Genomic DNA, 19,651 nt, shown 5'->3' with positions numbered 1-19,651 from the left:
AAGAACTAAAACGCTTGTTAAATGTGCTAATGCTATTATTTTTATAATCTTGCTAAGAAAATACACAGCTATTTTTATTGATTTATATTCACAAAGCCCTCCAGCCCTTCCAACCCCTTTTCTCCTCCTATATTCCCTGGCAAACACCTTCAATTCCACTTCATTCATGACTCACCTCATCTAATTGATCACTTAAGTTATTCTACCTTTAGAAAGTCTTTTGATTTACTCCTAGTTCTGTACCCCTCCTGCCAATGCCTTAGATCCAGCTGTCCTTTCTCTGGTATTAATACAACAAACAGCCTTCGGTTTCCTATTCACTGTAGGATACTCTTGGCTCCTCTCTCAAATCTCTGAAACACTATTACTAATGTGATACTCCTAAAACAAAAATCTCATGCTATCCCCCTGCTCAAAATCCTTCAGTGACCCCTCTGGAAGGCAAAAGAAAGTCTAAGGTCCTTTGACTTGCACAGAAAGTCTCTGCTGCTCTCCAGCTGTATCAATTACTCTTCCCCTGCTAAGGCCCTGGACACTAGCCATACTTAATGACCTCTAAATTCCCTATGCGATACACTCTTTCACTGCTTTGTAACTCTCAGCGGATCCACTGATTAGGAAGTCCTTTCTCCTCTAATATCCCTGGAAATAAATTTTGTTCATTCTTTAAATAATGTGCTTTCCAGAGGGAGTGGGGGAAGAAACCTGCTGATAATTTCCTTCCCTAAGGAAAGGCAACTCCCCTCATTTGTACCACTGCTACCATTCCCATGGCACTGCACGGAGCACCTACTGACATGCTTAGCTTCCTCACTAGATTCTAAATGACTTTAAGCGTTCATTTTACTCATCTGAATCCCAGTCATTTATATGGTATCTGAGACATAACAGGTGCAGAAAAAATAAAAGCCAAAGCTAAATAAAATTAAAGCCTAAGCTAAACCTTAGTCTATAACGTATCCTCCCTAACCACACAGTGCCCGATGTGCAGCAGCCACAGGATAGGTTGATACCCTTTTTCCTTTATAAATAGTTGCTAAATTAATTCAAAGGTATAAGACTAAGCAACCTCTCATAAGTAGTTGAGTTAATTTCATTAGCAACCATTGCAAGCTTAAGTTTTCACCACAAAGAATCAATGTAGAAAAGTTCGTAACTTTCTTTGCATACCCCTCCTACCATTCCAGAAGAGACCAATTAAACTCCATGCAATAGACAAAGAATATTGTCAAGCACTTTGCATTTATTTATTTCCTCTTAAGTTTGTAGTCACTTACCTGGTGTAAATGATGAAATATTAGTAAATCCGGGTAGGTTAAACAGATTTACAGGCTGTGGTGGAAAGCTGAAAGGACAAAATAAACTGGGAGAAGAAGGGTGTGATGCACTGCTGCCTCTTTCCTTGCTTCCAGGTTTTTCTGGGTGCTGATTTTGTTGGCGCATAAGTTCATTTAGCATTTGTTTCAACCTACAAATATTTAAGAAGTTAATAACTTACAAATCAGTTATATTACCGTCTATTTACAATACCTTCATAAAAAAGGACATGTAAAAAGTGATTCAAGAGCATGCAAAAGAGATGGACTGTTTTAATATTTACTACAACAAACATCTGTTTGTCCTGCAGGCTTACTTAATAACTTGGCCTTTGGAACAAGAATCGCACTTACCACTTTGACCAGATAAAAAGCATAACTATAACTCATATATTTTTGTTATTAAGAACTTTACCAAGATATAATTTACAAACCATACAGATCACCTGATATAAGTGTGAAGTTGAACACTGAAAAAAAAATTTTTTTAAAAGATTTTATTTATTTGACAGAGAGAGAGGTCACAAGTAGGCAGAGAGAGAGAGGGAAGCAGGCTCCCTGCTGAGCAGAGAGCCCGATGCAGGGCTCGATCCCAGGACCCTGAGATTATGACCTGAGCCAAAGGCAGAGGCTTAATCCACTGAGCCACCCAGGTGCCCTGAACACTGAAAATTTTTAAAAACTAAAGTCTACATTATTAAAAGGGAACATTGGGCAAATCATTGTTAGTAAAATTTTCGGGTATAGAAAATGTTTGAATATTCAATTCTGCTCATGTCCTTTCCCCCCCAGAAGATAACTATAAAACACATGCTCAGCTTTAGCATTTACTACATAGTTTTACTGCTCCTAAGAAACACATTACCTTTGCACATTATTCTGTTGCCATGTTAGCTGAGTATAGCACTGGTTCAACTGGTGCATGATAAGGTGTACCTGGGGGGAGGCAACATTGCTTGGCATCACACTGTAAGGACCCGTGAGAAGAGTTTGTAGCAGACAAGATAGCGTCTATGGAAAGACAAATTGTCATAACAGTTATTGATGACTTGAGAAAAATGTGCATGCTTCAGAAACAAGATACAAAAAATGCACTTTCATAGTAAACTTTACCTGCTGGTCTTGCATCAAAGTCTGACAAATATTGACACTGAAATCAAGTTGTTTCTTTAGCTGATTAATTTGTTCTTGCCATTGTTCTTTCTCCTCTACATAAGAGAGTTCTGACACCCAACGAAGGTTTTCCTGACGCTGCATGCTGATATTCTGCTGTCTTGTCTTAGCTAAAGGACGATAATTTCCATCTGCTGAAAAAGGGCGATTGTTCTTCCACCTAACACAGATTTAAAGAGCTAGGTCATCAAATGTAATTATTTGGTTGTTAAAATCTGGCACTAAATCCTGATACCACAGTTCATAGCCAACATTTTCTTAAGATCAAAGTTTAAGTTCAAAGGACTTCAAAAGTATGGAAATGAGGGGGAGGTGGTGAGGAAAAGGGAATTCTAGATTTCTAGCTTTGTGAATTATCATTTTTTTCTACTCTTTTTTAATGTCTTACACAGACAAATCCATGTAATTCTATATTCTACAAAATGAAAATATTTTATTATATCACAAGCATTTTTCCATTCTTCATGCTTTAAACTTAGCCACATGAAATTCCATCATCAAGTGGAGCTACTTAACCATCTTCCACTCATGAAACATTTTTCACAGTTAGAAATAACAATGTAACGATAACAATGTAACGAATATTACGTTGCTAGGTCTTTTTCAGTATCTATGACTTTCAGTTTTGCTTAACTCCCCAAAAAAGAAGCCAAGATCAAAGCTTATGAATCTTGATCCAGTCTAGTTGGGATCTATCTTGACAAAACTCTATGATACAATAAAAATGTATTTGGTCTTTGTCCCAAATTCCCAGCATAGAGCTCCCCAAACTCCTGGCATCTCACTGAGAAGTGTCTTTTGTTTTTCACAATGGACCCCCTTGAACCACAGTTAAGTTTATGCTAATGACTCTTGGAGGCCCTAGATAGCTTCATGGACAGGGACTGGTCACTAAAAAAACCAACCAAGTGTTTAGAGGGTTGGAAATTTCAGCCCCACTGCCAACTTCAAGAGGAGGAGGGTCTGGAGTGAGTTTAATGTCAATGGCCAATGATTTAATCAGTTGTGCCTACGGAATGAAACTTCCACAAAAACTCCTTATCAAGCAGGTTAGGAGAGCTTCTGGGTTGGTGAACACATTGAAATGCTGGGAGGATGGCGCACTCCGAGAGAACATGAAAGCTCTGTGCCCCTTCCCCCACCCATCCCTTGTCCTATGCATCTCTTCCATTTGGCTGTTGCTGAGTTGCATCCTTTATAATAGGCAGTGTTCATGAGTTGTTCCAACAAATTATAAAACCTGAGGAGGGCTTGTGGGAACCCCCACATTTTTAGCAAAGCCAAACAGAAGTATGAGTACATGGAGACTTGGACTTGCAACTGACATCTGAAGTGAGAGCAATCTTGTGCAACTGAGCCCTTTACTTGTGGCATCTGCCCTAATTCCAAGTAGTGTCAGAACTGAATTAAATTATGACACCCAGTTGGTTCAAAGCATCAGAGAAGTGCTTAGTGTCACAAAGACCTGAGACTTCAGGAATCAAACAAAAAGTTGGAACAGTGAAACTAACCTATTCTTAGTTTCTTTTACGTTGTAAGAGTTATGATTTGCACTGTTAGGAGGATACACAGAAAAGTTATCATTGGAACTGGCATCTTGCTCTTCTTCTTCCTCCTCTTCATCCGTCCGAACAACTCCTTCAGAAAGATAACCATCTTCATCTCCTTCTTCATCCAGTGCACACTGAGTAGAACCGCCCCAAGTTGCCATTGTTCTAGAGATTAAGAGATAAAAAAATAAGAGATCATTTGGCGATTGGCTAAATACTTTACCAACTACTGTGCCAGACACTGTATCATGTACATATGTATGCATGTGAAACGTTTTGTTTATAAAATTTCACTGAATAAAAGTACCAACATAGATGGGTGGTACTCTCTCCACTGCTGATATATGAAATAGTTTACTCTGCCTTCCACAAAACAATTCTTCAAATAAAAAATTATATCCCCTAGAAGTTTTTCCCTAAACTAAACCCCCTCAATTTTTAACTTTACCTTGAGCGACAGTTTTCTAGAGCAGAGCTGTCCAAAAGAACTTTCTGCAATAGTAGTAATGATCCATACGCATGTATCCAATCAGTAACCACTAGGTACACATGGCTAATGAGCACTTAGAATGTGGCTGGTGTGACTGAGAAAATGAGTTATTAATTTTATTTAATTTAAATAGGTACAGGTAGGTAATGTAATGGCTGCCATATTGGAAAGCATAATTCTAGAGCCATGGTTCCCAAACCTAGATGCTTATTATGAAAAATATCCAAAGAACTTTTCCAAAATTCAGATGTGTGGTACTCCAAACAGAAAAAAAAAAAAAAAAAAAATACTAGATATAAATTTGGTAAATAAAGTACATTTGGGACTTCAAAACAGAACAAGTTCTTCTATGAGGAATAGAAGTTTGGTGCAATGTTCCAGGAATGCCATCTGAGGATATCAAAAGGTAAGGTCACATCGCTTCTCGGCCTTTTGGCTAAGATCAAGTGTAAAAGGTAAGGTCACAACAAATCTGAATTTCAAGATGTTAGCTCTGAAAACTCCCATACAGATAATTAAGCAACCTTACAGATGGCCAATTTTTTGGAAATATTCTAAATACAGAAATTTCAAATGTAAATGCTAAATATTAAATGTTTTAAAGCAATTACTTTATCTTTTAATTATTTTTTTATTTTTTTATTTTTGAGAGAGCACAAACATGCAAGGAAGGTGTGGGAGTGGGAAGAGCAAAGGGAGAGGGACAGAGAGAATCTTAGGCAGACTCCATGCTCAGTGTGGAGCCCAATGCGGGGCTCAATTTCACAACCCTGAGATCACGACCTGAGCTGAAATCAAGAATTGGATGCTTAACCAACTGAGCTAACCAGGCAGCCCAAAAGTGAATTTCCTAATCCTTAGGGAATTTACAAATATGAGATTCCTCATTTAAGTAAAAATGTCCTTATATTTGGCCTGATAGGGAAGTACTACAAAGTAACTTTTTTATAAAACTTAACTAAGAACATAAGGCTTTTATACACTCAAAGAAAATCTGTATCACTATCTGATCAAGTACCTTGAGAAGTTAGAACAGAAAATAGCTGGATTTAGTTAAATTGAACCACAAAGGTGATGCCTGAACAGTAGCCTCAGTGAAAGAGCAGATTTGAGCTGAGAGGGGAAATGAAGCTGCCCACCCTACATGCCTTTAGTAGGTGATGTTAAAAAAAAAAAAAAAAGATTTAAACACCTCTCTTACTTTTCTGTTCTACTCTGCTGAGGTGTACACAGGTTCTCAGATCCATCACTTCTCAATGACACAGCCATAGGAGATGTAGTTTCGGCTAGACCTTGCCTCCTCTGATGTTCCGCCATGAGCGCTTCAAGCTGCTTTCGCCTCTGTCGTAGCTCTTCCCTTAACATCTCATGTCTTCGCATTTCTGACCACAGCTATTATTTTAAATGTCAGAGTTGACTTAGTAAAAATATATGGATTTGTTTTAGCCTTAAAGAATAAAATACAAAGACTTCTATTCTCACTCTATTCTTTTTACACTAAAGATATCCCATGGTTAAAACAGTATTTTCACAGTAAGAAAAAATTAGGCATGGATTTTTTAATGAAAGTAGTGGCCAAATACACTTCATCAACTATTTAGAGAAAGGTATAATGTTTTCTACAAATCACATATAAACAAAAGGCCAAAGAATAGATCTTCCTAACTGAAATGATTACTGTTTGCTGCAACTATTCCTTAAATACAATTCTGCCAAATATTTGCTAATAATTTTGAAAAGATCCCAACTTAATAACTTTTTTGAAAAAATTATTTCCTCCCAGCTAAAAGACACAAAACATGCTGCATTTAAAAACATGTTTCACAGGTATTCAGTTTTCCTTCTTTAAGATGTGACATAAGACTCGGAACAACAAGTACAACATACAATACCTCGTTATCTACTACTGAAGAATCTTCAGGCTCAAAACCAGATTTGCTTGTACTAGTTTCATTTCCGTTAACAGCTGGGGTTGAAGTAACAGCTGGGATATATTTTTTGGTGGGACAATTACCCGCACTAGTGGCAGACAGCTAAAAAAGTATTAGTAAAAACCATTATGAGGAATTAAAGCAATTACGTTAATTTCATAAAAGCAGTTATTTTACCATTTCTCTGGGGCTCTAGTACCATATTGAATTAGTTATTATCAGACCTCAATTGCCATCATGATCCAAAGAAAGCCTGATTTAAGAAAACAAAGATGAAAACACAGGGTGAAGTGGATGAGTAGCAGCCAAGCCTCAGGAACAACAGACAAGAGGGAGAAAATGCTACTGTGGACAATTTCATATACTCAAACCAAACTCTTGTATCTATTCCTCTGGACATTAGACTAAGGAGAAGGAAAAAGAATTAGATAAAATAGAAAAGGTTAGAAGTCTAGGACAACAAAAAAATGTTACAGAGAATTATCATGGATGTGTTTCCCTTTCTTTGAAAACAAAACCTGTGGAATAAAGCTAACCAAAACAATTTAAGAAAAATCTCAAAAAGAATTGGTGTTCACTTCCTGTATTAACTATACTCCTACTCCTGATTACCTGAAATGTTCAAATATTACTCATTCTTCGTTCAGTCTCAAAGAGTACTACTTAATAAGCAAACTACGAATATTTTAATTCATTTCTTTAGGTAATTCATGATGGTTTAAGGGTTTTATTATGTAATTTTAGGTCAATAAAAGATGGAAATGCAAAGCTGAAATTAGAATATTTTAAGTTCTCTTTTTAAAATTTATTTGACAGACAGAGATCACAAGTAGGCAGAGACGCAGGCAGTAAGGAGGGGTAGGCAGGCCCCCCGCTGATCAGAGAGCCCGACGCTGGCTCGATCCCAGGACCCTGGGATCATGACCCAAGCCAAAGGCAGAGGCCCTAACCCACTGAGCCACCCAGGCGCCCCTGAAATCAGAATATTTTAATAGTTACGAATACTCATATTCTGAATCTAAAGTAGCCCAACAAGTGAAAAATAGAAGTAATCAGAGTCAAATCCTATGTGCTGTCTTTCATAGTATAAACTCAAATCCCTAAGCCCTTTCATTAGTTCATTAGTTTTATTAATCATAATACTGATATAAATGTGTCACCTCAGTACTAGAAAAGGCAAGGGTACTTTCTAATGACATTAGATTTTAAACATCTTTTTTCATATAAATGTAAAGAAGTAACATTCCCAGTTACCTGTAAGTCAGGACATGCCTTCTGCAATGCTTGAATTTTCTCTTGAATCTCGATCAGTTTCTTTCTTTCTTCCTGCAATTGTCTGAGTTCTCTCTGTTGCTGCTGTAGTTTAGCCTCATAAAATTTCTCTCTATAATTAAATTGACATTACATTTACAGATTCCAATAAATCTGATGACAGCATTAAGTATGACCTAATACAGAACCTAGTCAAATAAGTACCTTCTCAATAATAAGCACTAAATTTTTATTTAATGAAGCCCATGAGTTTAACATACCGTGCCTTCTCATTTATTCCGGCATCTTTCTGTGTTTTATTGGCATTTCCTCTAGTGTTATTTGCATTTTGTTTGTTGTCGTCTTCTGCTGGGTAGAAATCATCCAAATTTGAAGTATTGGTGGAGGTAACTCCATGATCTGCTGCATCATCATCCTAAGAAGCATCATTAAATTAAAATAATCTTGAAATCTAAAGACATTATCCAATTCATACCTTAAATACCACTGTTCAATAAAATTTACATAACATAAAAATTAAAGTAATACATTAAGTACATGATTTTTAGAGAATACTGAAGTTCATCCCCTACCAATGACATAAAATGAAGTACTAAAACAACAAAAAAGTACATTTATAATCTGAGCTGCCAATTACCCACTAATGGCTAACATTAAGCTGCCTTTTCTTATCTTGACCAGACACTGAGCTATCAAAGAAAAGCTTCCTAGAGAATACAAAAAAAATTAAAAACATACCATCAGATATGGGAACCCTTGTTACTAGATAATTTTTCTTAGAATTTAACCTTCCAAAAATATTTTATTTATTTGAAAGAGAGAGAGAGCGAAAGAAAACACTTGAGTGGGGGAAGAGCGGAGGGAGAGGGAGAGAATCTCAGGCAGACTCTGCACTGAGCAGTGCCCAACACAGAGCTTGATCTCACAACCCTGAGTTCACACCTGAGCTGAAACCAAGTCAGATGCTTAACCAACTGAGCCACCCAGGTGTCCCTTAAACTGTAACTTTTCTTTTAATGATTTCAAATAATCAATGTCCAGTCCACTGTCACTTGCTTATGATTTTCTATTCTCTCACTTTGGTCTTTAGTTTGCCAAACCAGTGCCAATGGCTCACAGTACAAAAACAAATGAGAGTATCTTACATCTGTAATGACTACTGGAAAAACAACTAAGTTCTTAGCTTCCTAAAGGTAGGTCCACACCTTCTGTTAAAAATCAATACACTTACTAAGGTGGGAGGAGGGAAGGCTGCTGGGATGAACTACTGCATTTTTTAAAAAACATTTAACTCTATATAACTTTATATTTACTTATGATTTCTCTGAGAACCTCAAATGAAATTTTAACTTTTGGCAATATCATTCTAATAAAACCTTAAAGAGTTAGAGCTGACTCAATTACAAAACTGGGTAGGCAATTTTAAGTTGGTAGATGGGTGTTATTTGGTATTCTTATCCATCTAAAAATGGGCCTAATTCATTCCTATAAAGGATAAGAAGATAGAAAAGAAACTGAGTTGGGATTCAAGAATAGAGAAGCTGCATTATGAAGCCTTTTCACATAATAAAAAGTGGAAAAATTAAAGTACAAGAAAAAAATGCAAAACAAATCTGCCTAATGTTTCAGAAGGCAGTGAGAAGGTACCTGAACAACTGAATACCAACTCTAACACTAAAAGTAAGTGACTCAAGAATTACTGTTTTAACGGTCTTTTGAAAAAAAAATCAAGCAATATTTACCTGTACCATAGCAACAAGATCTTGTAACTGTCTCAGTTTCTGTTTTGCAGCCATAAGTCTATTGATCTTCTGTTCAAATTCAGCATCTTCTGGAGCCTCATCAACCAGACTGCTCCTGTGACTACTTAATGAAGCCCCACTGACTCCCTCATCTTCTGCTTCATCCTCTTCTTCCTCATCATCTTCACCTTGTGCACCATGAATCCCCTGTTCTCCTTCTCTATTATAGTTACAATCTGCTAAAAGCATGTATGAAATCAGTAATTTAATAAACTTAAGAATACTAATGAAAGAAAATCCATTTCAAAAAAACAATATGGCAAAATTATACATCAATAGTCAATCATACCTAAAGATGGAGGCATGTTCAGAGCCCTTATGTTGGCAGCAGATCTGTTGTTAATTTCACAATTAGAATTAACTGATCTCCCCTCTCTATTATTAGAAACACACTGTGCATTAGAATTACTATTTACTTCGTTCCAAGTCGCAGCTACTTGTGGATTTCTAAAAGAAAGAAAACAGCCTGAAGTTATTTAAAGTAAAAAAAGAAAAAAAAACCTAAGAATTAAAAATAAAATCAAAGTTTTTAGAGCTGCTGATAAAATAATTCCAAACTATGAACATCACCGGCTATTTCTCTATTTAAATTCCTACTGTGAATAATTGACTCTTCCTTTTCAAAAACTTCTATTTGGAAATTTAAGAAAAACATCCAAAAAAATCCAAGTTATATCTAAAAATAAAAAGGAAAATGTTAAGTTAGATACTTCTTATGATTTACTTGCATTTTATCTAACAAAGAGCAAATTTACTAAACTACTGTACTCAGTGCTTCTCCGTTTGTCTTTCTTTACAGGCCAACTTACGTTTACACTGGCCAAAATAGTAGACTTAAGCAGACTTATGGGAGAAAAGCTTAAATAAAAAGCAAGTGGCATTCTATCGAGGTTTTCCTGTTCCATAATAGAAGCATTCAATTAGGAGGAACATGTTAGAAAAACAAAGTTCAAATTCTTACCGAATATTAGTAACAGGTTCAGAGTTTTCATGTTCAGAATCATAATCTGACTCTTCAGTTTCTTCATCTTTTGTGTTTTCATTAACAGCATCTGTCATCATATCTGATGTTTGTTCATAATAATGGACTAATTCTCTTAGTTCATTCAATCTCTTTCGAACTTCATTTAACTTCCTGATAAACAACAAAGATGCATACATAATATTCATTTCAGCAAAATAAAGCATGCAGTATTTCCATATAAAAGCAGCCAGCAAAGACAACATTCAGACCTAGTGCAAAATCCAGCGGGTGTGACTAAAAAGCAATGAATTCAATTTCAAGAATAGCTTACTCAATATCTCATCATCCAATTTTCTTGTATCCTTCCTACTACAGACAAAAAGTATTAAAAAAAAAAAGTTTCATGTGTTCATTTGAAGCCAACTTGGTTTCTTAATAGTGAAGTACTAAATATTCAATTTAAATACTACCTCTCAGGCAAATCAGTGATGCAGACATTATTAGGCATTTACAGAAGGTTCCTGATCTGTAACACACAGAGATCTATAAAGTATATAATACACTTACCCAAAACATTAAGTTTGTTCAGTTTCTATTAAGTGACAGAAATTATGCCAATGTTTTTTAATCTGTAAAATATCTTTATGAACAGGTATATCATTATCCCTATTTTGCAGATGAAGAAACAAAGGTAAAGTGAAAATAAGTTATTTGTACATGGTCACACAGCCTTGTGAGATACAGTTTCCAGGCTTTGTGACTCTAGGGCCTGGGCTCTGAATTTAGAATCATTTGAATATAAAAATCTTCTAATGCAATCCCAGCTATTTCTAATCCTTAGCTTACAAAAGTTACCTGTATTCTAATGTCACATTTCTCTTGCACAACTCAAAGAAGGCAGATATAACACACATATACTTCTTCTGCACATACACTTCTAATAAACATATTCTTAGAAGAATACGGTATGATATGTTACATGATATGATAAAGATATTTATCATATTATGTAAATTCAGTTTTTCCAGAATTTTCAACAAAGGAAAAAAAAAATTTATCCCCATTATTCAATTCTATTCTATGTAAGCAATGTTTGTAAAAATATTTTACTGGAGTTTTTCAGTTGGATTCAGATGTCCTTCATTTTCACTCTCATTCTGAGAAACTAGAGAAGCAGCAGGATAAGGAACAGATGACGTGAAGCTATTGGATTCTCCATTGACAACCGGTGCTAAGCCTAAAGGCGCAGAGGGAGCTGAAGGTGTACTTCTCTGATCCACAGTTCTTTGTGGAGAGGATGAAGAAGGCACAACTACAAAACAAAACAAAGACAGCTACTATAAATAAACAAATATGGCCTCAAACAACACTTACTCGGTTTGCTTACATAAAAATAAAAAGTAAAAATCAGTAACATCTTAAATTCTGCAGCTTTAAATTTCAGAAACTTATGTATCCAATAGCCAGGCTGCTTATTCAACAGACAGACTTAAAACAGAAAGACAAAAATAAGGAAAAACAAGGCTGAAATTGACAAGAACTATTATATTCTATCTTAAAAAGTAACCAGTATATTTCTCTGATAAACCCAATTCTAGGTTAAGTTAAACAGGGCAAAATGTGGGGCACCTGGGTGGCTCAGTTGGTTAAGTTGCTAACTTTGCTAACTCATGTCATGATCCCAGGATCCTGTCATCAAGCCCCACATTAGTTTCCCTGCTCACTGGGGAGTCTCCTTCTCCCTCTCCCCCTACCTGCTGCTCCCCCTGCTTGTGCTCTGTCAAATAAATAAATAAAATCTTTAAAAAGCAAAAACTCAGGGCGAATGTGTATCATGTTCAGTACACCATCAACAAGGCTTTACAACCGTAGGGGATTAAGCCCCAAAGAGTGTTTCAAATCCACAGCTCAGAGTAATTTTATCTGGTCTCCCAGATGGAATTTTCCTTGTTCCAAAAGATATAAAACAAACTTAAAGTGACCATGAAATATTTCATACCATGAAATATAACTCAACAATAAAATTTTCTAATTAGATGATGGCTTATCTTCTATATTCTTAAACTGTATGTTAACTACTTTTCTGTCCACACGGATCAGACAAAGATACCTTATGCCTTCAAGGGCAATGAATAAAGATTAAGAATTTTTGCTCTTCTCCATCTCCATCACTTTAAAACTACAGTCATTTATCTCTTTCTCACAGGGACAACCATCATTATTTGTTGTTCACATTATGAATTGCTACAACTGGTTTCCAGCAGTCTCTTTGCTCTATTCCTTGACTGTTCTACCTTTTGGTGCTGCTTTCACACTATTTCCCAGTATGAAAAAAATCTTTTCTTAGAGTCATCAGTAGGCAGAGTGCTACTTTATCATGTATATAAAACTGACCATGGATGGGTCAGTACCACTCTCGAATTTTAAGTTTTCCTTAGCTGTGTCATCTGTGTAAAATAAGCATGATGGGGGGAGCATCTGGGTGGCTCAGTTGGTTAAGCTTTTGCCTTCAGCTCAGGTCATGACACCAGGGTCCGGGGATCGAGCCCCGCATTGGGTTCCCTGCTCAGTGGGTAGCCTGCTTCTCTTTCTTCCTCTTCCCCCTGCTTGTGCTCTCACTCGCTTTCTAATAAGTAAATAAAATCTTAAAAAAAAAAAATTAGCATCAGGACTAGATTACACTCTAGAGAGACTAACAGAGGTCTTGGGAAAAGAAAGGAGAATGTTTCAGTAGGAAATATTAAGGTTTACTGGGGGGACAGCAGAGAAAAAGAGATGGGTAAAGAATAAGGAATAGGGACTCCAGAGATTTTTTTTCTATCCCTGTCTTTTCTTTAATAAGACAACAGCTGGGATGTTGAAAAATTATGACCAGCCGGGGTTGACCTTACTGATCAGTTTTCCATGCTAGAGCTCCTACTACAAGAGGCAAGGACCAGGCTTGAGAAGGTGTGAAGATAGCAAATGAGGACCAGTAACTGGATCTCAATGAGACAGAAGCAATAAAACATCTGTGCTGCAGAAAAGGTGGTTCCTAAAGTGTAACTAGTATGACTATGCTTTTCCTATACCACCTAAAATGACAATTCATTTCAAAAAAGTTATAAGCTTTTTAGTTTATATAGTCTACAAGTTATAAACGGTACAAGTTACAAATTTTTTGCACTAAGCCATATGTACTATATGTCTTTCATGTCTTTTTTTTAAATAAATACTTTCTAAATCTGTTTGATAGTTTTTCTTAAATCAAAGTATAAATTTGGATTAGTTTTCTTCTTAAGGGAAAATCTGAATATGCTAAAAAAAAAAAAAGTCCAGTAATGTGTGTTGAAGTACCTAATAGTTTACCTTATCTTTTTCTTTCCCCTGAATTAAAATCCAACCAATTTTTCGAGTCCCAAGTTTATTCTTTCCCTTTACCGAATTACAGATCTCCCATCTATTTGGTTATCAACATATATTGCCTTGTAAGTCCTATTTCCCCTCAAATATTATAATTTTCCTCAGGGACTATGAGTTCATTCATTCACCAGATATTTACTAAGTTAAATTAACTATTGCATGCCAGCACATATACTCATGTGTCCCCTAATATTGCTGAGCCAGCTTTACTTACACGATGAATTGTTCAGATGTTGATCTCGAAGTGTATGAAGTTCTCCAAGCAGTTTGTCCATTTTTTGTTTCTTTTCCTGTAATACTCTCATTTTGCTAAAAAGGTGTACTTTCTCATCAGGTAAGTGTTCTGAAACTGAAGGATTCCGGCTCTGAGAAACCTCCCTAGTTAATGAAAGACTTTCTGCTTGTCTTCTATTGTCGGGAACAGTCGGAGGCTTATTTAAAATAAAAAAAAAGAAGACGACCACGGCAATGAAAGATTTGATTCTCATTTTAAAAACACATAAATATTCCTTATAAAAAGCAATAAATATTTGCCTAGGTTGTGCTGGCGGGTAAGCATATGCCTTTCCAATTCCCAAATGACCTATTTCCTGATGTGCCATTATAACATCTATATGGTTTTATGGACACACATTACTACACAGTGGTCTAGAATTCACTGGACTGAATTACTATCTGGATCTAAATTAAGGGCTAAAAATGTCATACATTATATAAACTTTCAAAAATATCATTATCTCTCTTGCCATCTTTTTAGAATCATCATCATTAACTTCTTAATCAGTTTTTCCTACCATTTCTTTCCTATGGTTCTCTATTAAAATTTTTTTTTCAAAAATCCACTACAGCTTAGGAAATCATAAAATGAATAAACACCACTGAGCTTAAACCTTAACATTCCGCCACATTTGCATCAATTCCTTTTTTTTTTTTAAAGAGAAATGTAACAGTACAGATCTAACTAAAGCTCTCTCTATACATACCAAACCCCCAATCTCATTACTCTCTCCAGAGATAAACACAATCTGGAATTAGGTGTCTACCAGCACGTATGTTTCCATTATTATTGTACCTACATGAGATATACATCCTTCATGAATTTTTAAACATCAACCAAGTAGTATCCTTCTTAAACTCATGTTTTTCATTTATTATAACTCTGGCTCATTTACTCTGACTATAAGATTTCACTCTATGCATGTATCATAGTTTATTAATCCATTTTCCTGTTTATGGACATTTAGATTGCTTCTAAATTTTTGCTACTGACCAAACCTGCCACAAAAAATCTTATATATCTCCTCATGAACATGTAAAGAATTTCTCTGAGATGGGACATTTGCTGGGTCACCACAAAAAAGTGCTAGATATTGCTAAGTTAATTCTACAACGTGGTAGACAATATTCATTTATTTTTACCTGGTCCGCAGACAGGAGACATTGACTCTTCATACTAATTTCCAGTGAAGAGGTTAGTATTTCACCCTTTCTTATTCAAGGCCCATAGATTGAAATTTTGCATTTAAATCATTACTTACAAAGGTTATCAAACTGTAACACTTATTAACTCTGAAATTAAACTTAAGAACTTTCTCCAAAATTGTCAGTAAACTACTTACGGACACAGATTCAAATATAACAAGCTTTAGAGGTTATGACCATGACCATAAAGAATCTTTGAGAGGAAAAAAGAGCATATTATCTACTAGCATACAAGGAGAAAGTTTCAATTATCACTGCATTCAACGCAGATTTTCCTCTAATTAAGTGTTTCTCCAAGAATAGTCCCCAGACTACCAGCAGCATAATCATATATGTATGATGTATGCATCATACATACTTTGGGAGTGAGGGGATCCCAATGATTCCCCCCCCCCTTTTTTTTTAAAAAACAAAATGCCAGGTGATATTTATGCTATAGTAAAGTTTGGGATCAACTGGCTTAGTTAATATGATTTTAAACTCAACTATACTAAAAAAATTAAATTACCTGAGAATCACGAAGCTGATTATGAAAACGCTGAATTAAATCATTCAATTCTTCATTTAGTTCAGAGGTGATACTAACTCCAGATAGGCTACCTGTAGTTTCTGTTACAACTGGAAAGAAAATTAATAACTATTCATTAGAGCAAACAAATCAATACACTTTTCAATTTCTGAGAAGCTAAAAATAAACTTGGGGGGGTGTTAAAAAAAATCTTACCTAACATAATTTAAAACTAGTTAATCCTCAGATTTACCTCCCAAACAATCATTTTAATAGAAATGTCTAACTAACCTGAAAACAAAGGGACAGAAGACTCTAGTACAGCGATTCATCTTTTTCTGTCCCATCATTTGAGGGGGGACACTGCTACACTCCAATTAAGAATAATGACGCAATGGAGCAGGGAGAGGACAGGCCTATCAGGCTGGGTTGGGGGAGTGGCAGGGAAAGTGGTTAATCTGAAAAAGCACAGTGATACTGACAGGTCTCAAACCCTACCTTCCCCCAATAGAATCAATGCTCTAATACAGGGATTGGCAAATTGTTTATAAAGATTCAGAGAGTACATTAGTCAGGCTTTGTGGAAATAGTTTTTGTATCAACCACTCAACTCTGCCATTGCAGGAAAAAAGCAACCACAAATGATACATTAACAAACAGGCATAGATATGTTCCATAAAACTTTATTTTACGCAGTGGGCCAAATCCAGCTGGCCACAGTTTGCCAGCTGGATTTGTTCTACCCTGTCAGTAGAACAGATTATTTACTAAAGTAGTTGCCTGTGATAAAAGCATACTACAAGACCATCGCTTTTATCCTCCTATGGCAGTATTCCTGAGGCAGTATTCCGAAGAGAATTCTGACAACAGGTCACTGCTCTACTATCCAACCACCCCAATGCTTATCCTTTCCAGCTCTAAAAGAGACACTAGCTATAAACTGCTTCTGTTTTAAGGAAAAATACTACCTTTTTCAAAGAGAAATTAGAATTTCAGGGCTAAACAGAATCCCAAGTATCCGTGTAAACCCCATTTTGAAAAGAAAGAAATTACAGTGCAGATTACCAACATGTAATGCCAGCTCAGTAAAGTACAACTCTTTCCCATGACTATTATTTTGCCTCACTTACATACCAGAAGATTAAATATCAGTCTGGTTTTTCATCAGAAATCTCATAAATACAAGAGAAAATGCTTTAAAATTACTAACCTAAAATTCTTTTTAAAGTCATATAAAAAATAAATTTAATCTTAAACCGTTGCTCATTCTACTCCTGGTGTCTGCCTCTTCATAGTGTACTTTAAAGAAAAATTAAAAAGTTCATATTCAGGAAAAGACCTCTGACCTAGAATTCAAGAAATCTGATTTTTACTAATACATCATGTAAGTATTGGCAAGTCACAAATTCTATGTTTGAGCTCCTCCCTCCCACATGAGATTAAGAGAAAAAGCTCTGGTGACTAACCTACAATTTTGTGATAATCAAATGAGATGATGTAAACATTAAGTACCTGAAATATCATCACCACCACGGGCAAATCTCTGAAATCTAGAACTTGAAAAATACTTAAAATACTTAAGTCATTAGCCATTAACTAGTATGTCATTGTTTAAATATTTTGTTTTGTTCCAAATTATCTATTTCCTAAATATAAATGTAAAAGCTAATAAATACTGGACTTTACAAGGGAAAAATGTGTTGAAAATGTATCTAATTATTACTATATATATTATATATATAAAATATACAATTATATAATTATTACAAAAGAGTAAGTTACTTGCAGGTAACACAGTTCCATATAAAACACAAAATTAAATTATGTATAACAGTGATCAGAGGGCTAAGCCACTTAACTAGGTGTGGACAGCAGCATAAATTCAGTAATAACGAGGTAACCTCAGTGAGGACCTAAAATAGCCCACAGGAAATAAATTATCATTAGACTAGGATAACAGACTAGGAAATATACCTTAGTTTTTACTGAGTTTTACTAGGTAACAAGTTGTTTTCAGCTTAATGAGAAATTAAACAGGTTTTGACAGGTTTGAAGATGTTGAAACTATAAAATTAGACTCCATACTAAAGAATTCAGTATAATTTCCACCTAAATAATACATGGCTAAGAAGGAAGAAGGAAAAATGAAAAGAACGTTTCTGAGTCTCAGGAAGACTATATACAGAATATAAATACAGTTCAAAGGAACTAGTATATACAACTGGGCACCTAACTGAAATAAAAGAGCTACTACCAACATGAGAAGCTAAAGGAGCTCTACAAATTCATGTATTTTCTCCCTTAAGGTTTTGACCTTTCCTTGGTAGGCAAGAAAAGTATGGCAATCCCAGGTAAATAAAAGTGGGGGAAAAAAAACCATGAAGAGCCCTATCAGTGTGAGGTACAAAAACAGAACTACAGCCTGTTCCTTTTACCTCTTAAGGGTACTCTCTGATGAAAAGGAGAGTGAGCTGGCTGGCTGCCCGGTACAGAATGTTGGCCAGGAGTTGTCCCTGCAACCTTTTCTGCATAACCAGAGAAAAGCACAGGACAGGGTAAGCGTCATAGGTAGGTTTCTAAACTAGTCAACAATCAAGATCTGATCATATAATAACCAGTATCCACCTTGCAATACCACTATCAATTGAGCCTTACTTATAACAACATGCTACACTGTCGCATTACCAGAATCATCCATCACAGCAATAGCTTGCTCTGCTTTGTGCTGCAGAGCAAGAAGGGCAGCCTGTCGTCCCTGCAGAGCTCTCAGCTGCTCCTGCTGTTGTAACATCCTTTTTAATAAGTCATGCTGTTTCTTCAAATTTTCTATCTCTTCCATAGGCTCCTGCTGAGGATCTCTGGCCTGGAAAATAAAACCAACAATACTTATATATGATTATTAAAATTCATGTTCCTGTTTCAACTACCAATGGTACAGTACAGACACAGATGACAAATTAGTATTAAAAACACAATGGTAAGTAGTTTCAGTAGACTTGAAGAAAAAAAGAGTAAGAATAAAATGATGATACAGAGATAGCCTGCCATGTTGAGTTAGGTAGTTAGGTAATTCACAGTAAAAGATCATAATCAATGGATTAGCATGAAGAGGCATTAACAAAGAAAAAAAAAAAAGCATACAAAACAGGTCAAAAGGTCAAAAAGAGCTACACACACACCCCCACACACAAATGAAGGATCCAGACCTTATCAAAAAGGAACAACAGATCATACCAGGTTAATGTCCTAAAAATATCCTTGAAGATCAGACTAAAAGACATTCTGCCCCACTTCTAGAAGTAATGTTAAAAAACACTAATAAAACAAAAACAAACCCACTATTTTTTAACCAAGGACAAAAATTATAGAAACACTCTTATTTAATAATTTGATGTAAGCAGCTTTCATTTACTTACATCTCATTTCATAAGCATACAATAAAGGAGAAAACTTTATATTTTGTATTGAAGATAGCAATATTATGTTTTCTTTTGAATTATGCTTACTTAGCTATATCTGAGAAATTAAATACTCAGAAATTCCCTCCAAAAGCTATCATTTTATCTAAAAGTAGAGGAACTAGATTAAATGGATGTGACTTTAAAAAATTATAAAATGTTAAGTATTAATCTTAAAACCAGTGAAATTTAACCCAACAAGAAAAAAAATAAAAGTCAATCAAGCAAAGAAACTAATTTAAATATAACTGGGGAAAAATAAAGTATAAGCCATATTACATAAGAAATGTATATATACCATAC

General features: G+C 35.4%; 1 protein-coding gene across 43 annotated transcripts in view; it reads right to left on the bottom strand.

Moving 5' to 3' along the window:
- The window catches only part of PCM1 (pericentriolar material 1), an 84,429-nt gene that overhangs the window by 43,158 nt on the left and 21,620 nt on the right, over positions 1 to 19,651 (bottom strand). For 16 of the 43 annotated variants that reach the window (XM_047716442.1, XM_047716459.1, XM_047716502.1 and 13 more), the window contains 15 exons: positions 18,576 to 18,753; positions 15,891 to 16,000; positions 14,115 to 14,331; positions 11,609 to 11,810; positions 10,496 to 10,669; positions 9,824 to 9,981; positions 9,475 to 9,710; positions 7,993 to 8,147; positions 7,715 to 7,844; positions 6,422 to 6,562; positions 5,731 to 5,921; positions 4,001 to 4,204; positions 2,430 to 2,649; positions 2,182 to 2,327; positions 1,278 to 1,468 (listed from right to left, as the gene is read on the bottom strand). In XM_047716442.1, coding sequence (XP_047572398.1) covers positions 1,278 to 1,468; positions 2,182 to 2,327; positions 2,430 to 2,649; positions 4,001 to 4,204; positions 5,731 to 5,921; positions 6,422 to 6,562; positions 7,715 to 7,844; positions 7,993 to 8,147; positions 9,475 to 9,710; positions 9,824 to 9,981; positions 10,496 to 10,669; positions 11,609 to 11,810; positions 14,115 to 14,331; positions 15,891 to 16,000; positions 18,576 to 18,753 — 2,653 coding nt within the window. Of the gene's footprint in view, positions 1 to 1,277; positions 1,469 to 2,181; positions 2,328 to 2,429; positions 2,650 to 4,000; positions 4,205 to 5,730; positions 5,922 to 6,421; positions 6,563 to 7,714; positions 7,845 to 7,992; positions 8,148 to 9,474; positions 9,714 to 9,823; positions 9,982 to 10,495; positions 10,670 to 11,608; positions 11,811 to 14,114; positions 14,332 to 15,890; positions 16,001 to 18,325; positions 18,416 to 18,575; positions 18,754 to 19,651 lie in introns of all 43 variants that reach the window. The other 27 variants (XM_047716318.1, XM_047716342.1, XM_047716308.1 and 24 more) reach the window with 3 other exon arrangements.

This window comes from Lutra lutra, chromosome 2 (genome assembly GCF_902655055.1).
Source record: "Lutra lutra chromosome 2, mLutLut1.2, whole genome shotgun sequence".
Classification (NCBI taxonomy): Eukaryota; Metazoa; Chordata; class Mammalia; order Carnivora; family Mustelidae; genus Lutra; species Lutra lutra.
The sequence above is the reverse complement of the archived record's forward strand: the minus strand, read 5'-3'. Positions and strand labels throughout refer to the sequence as shown.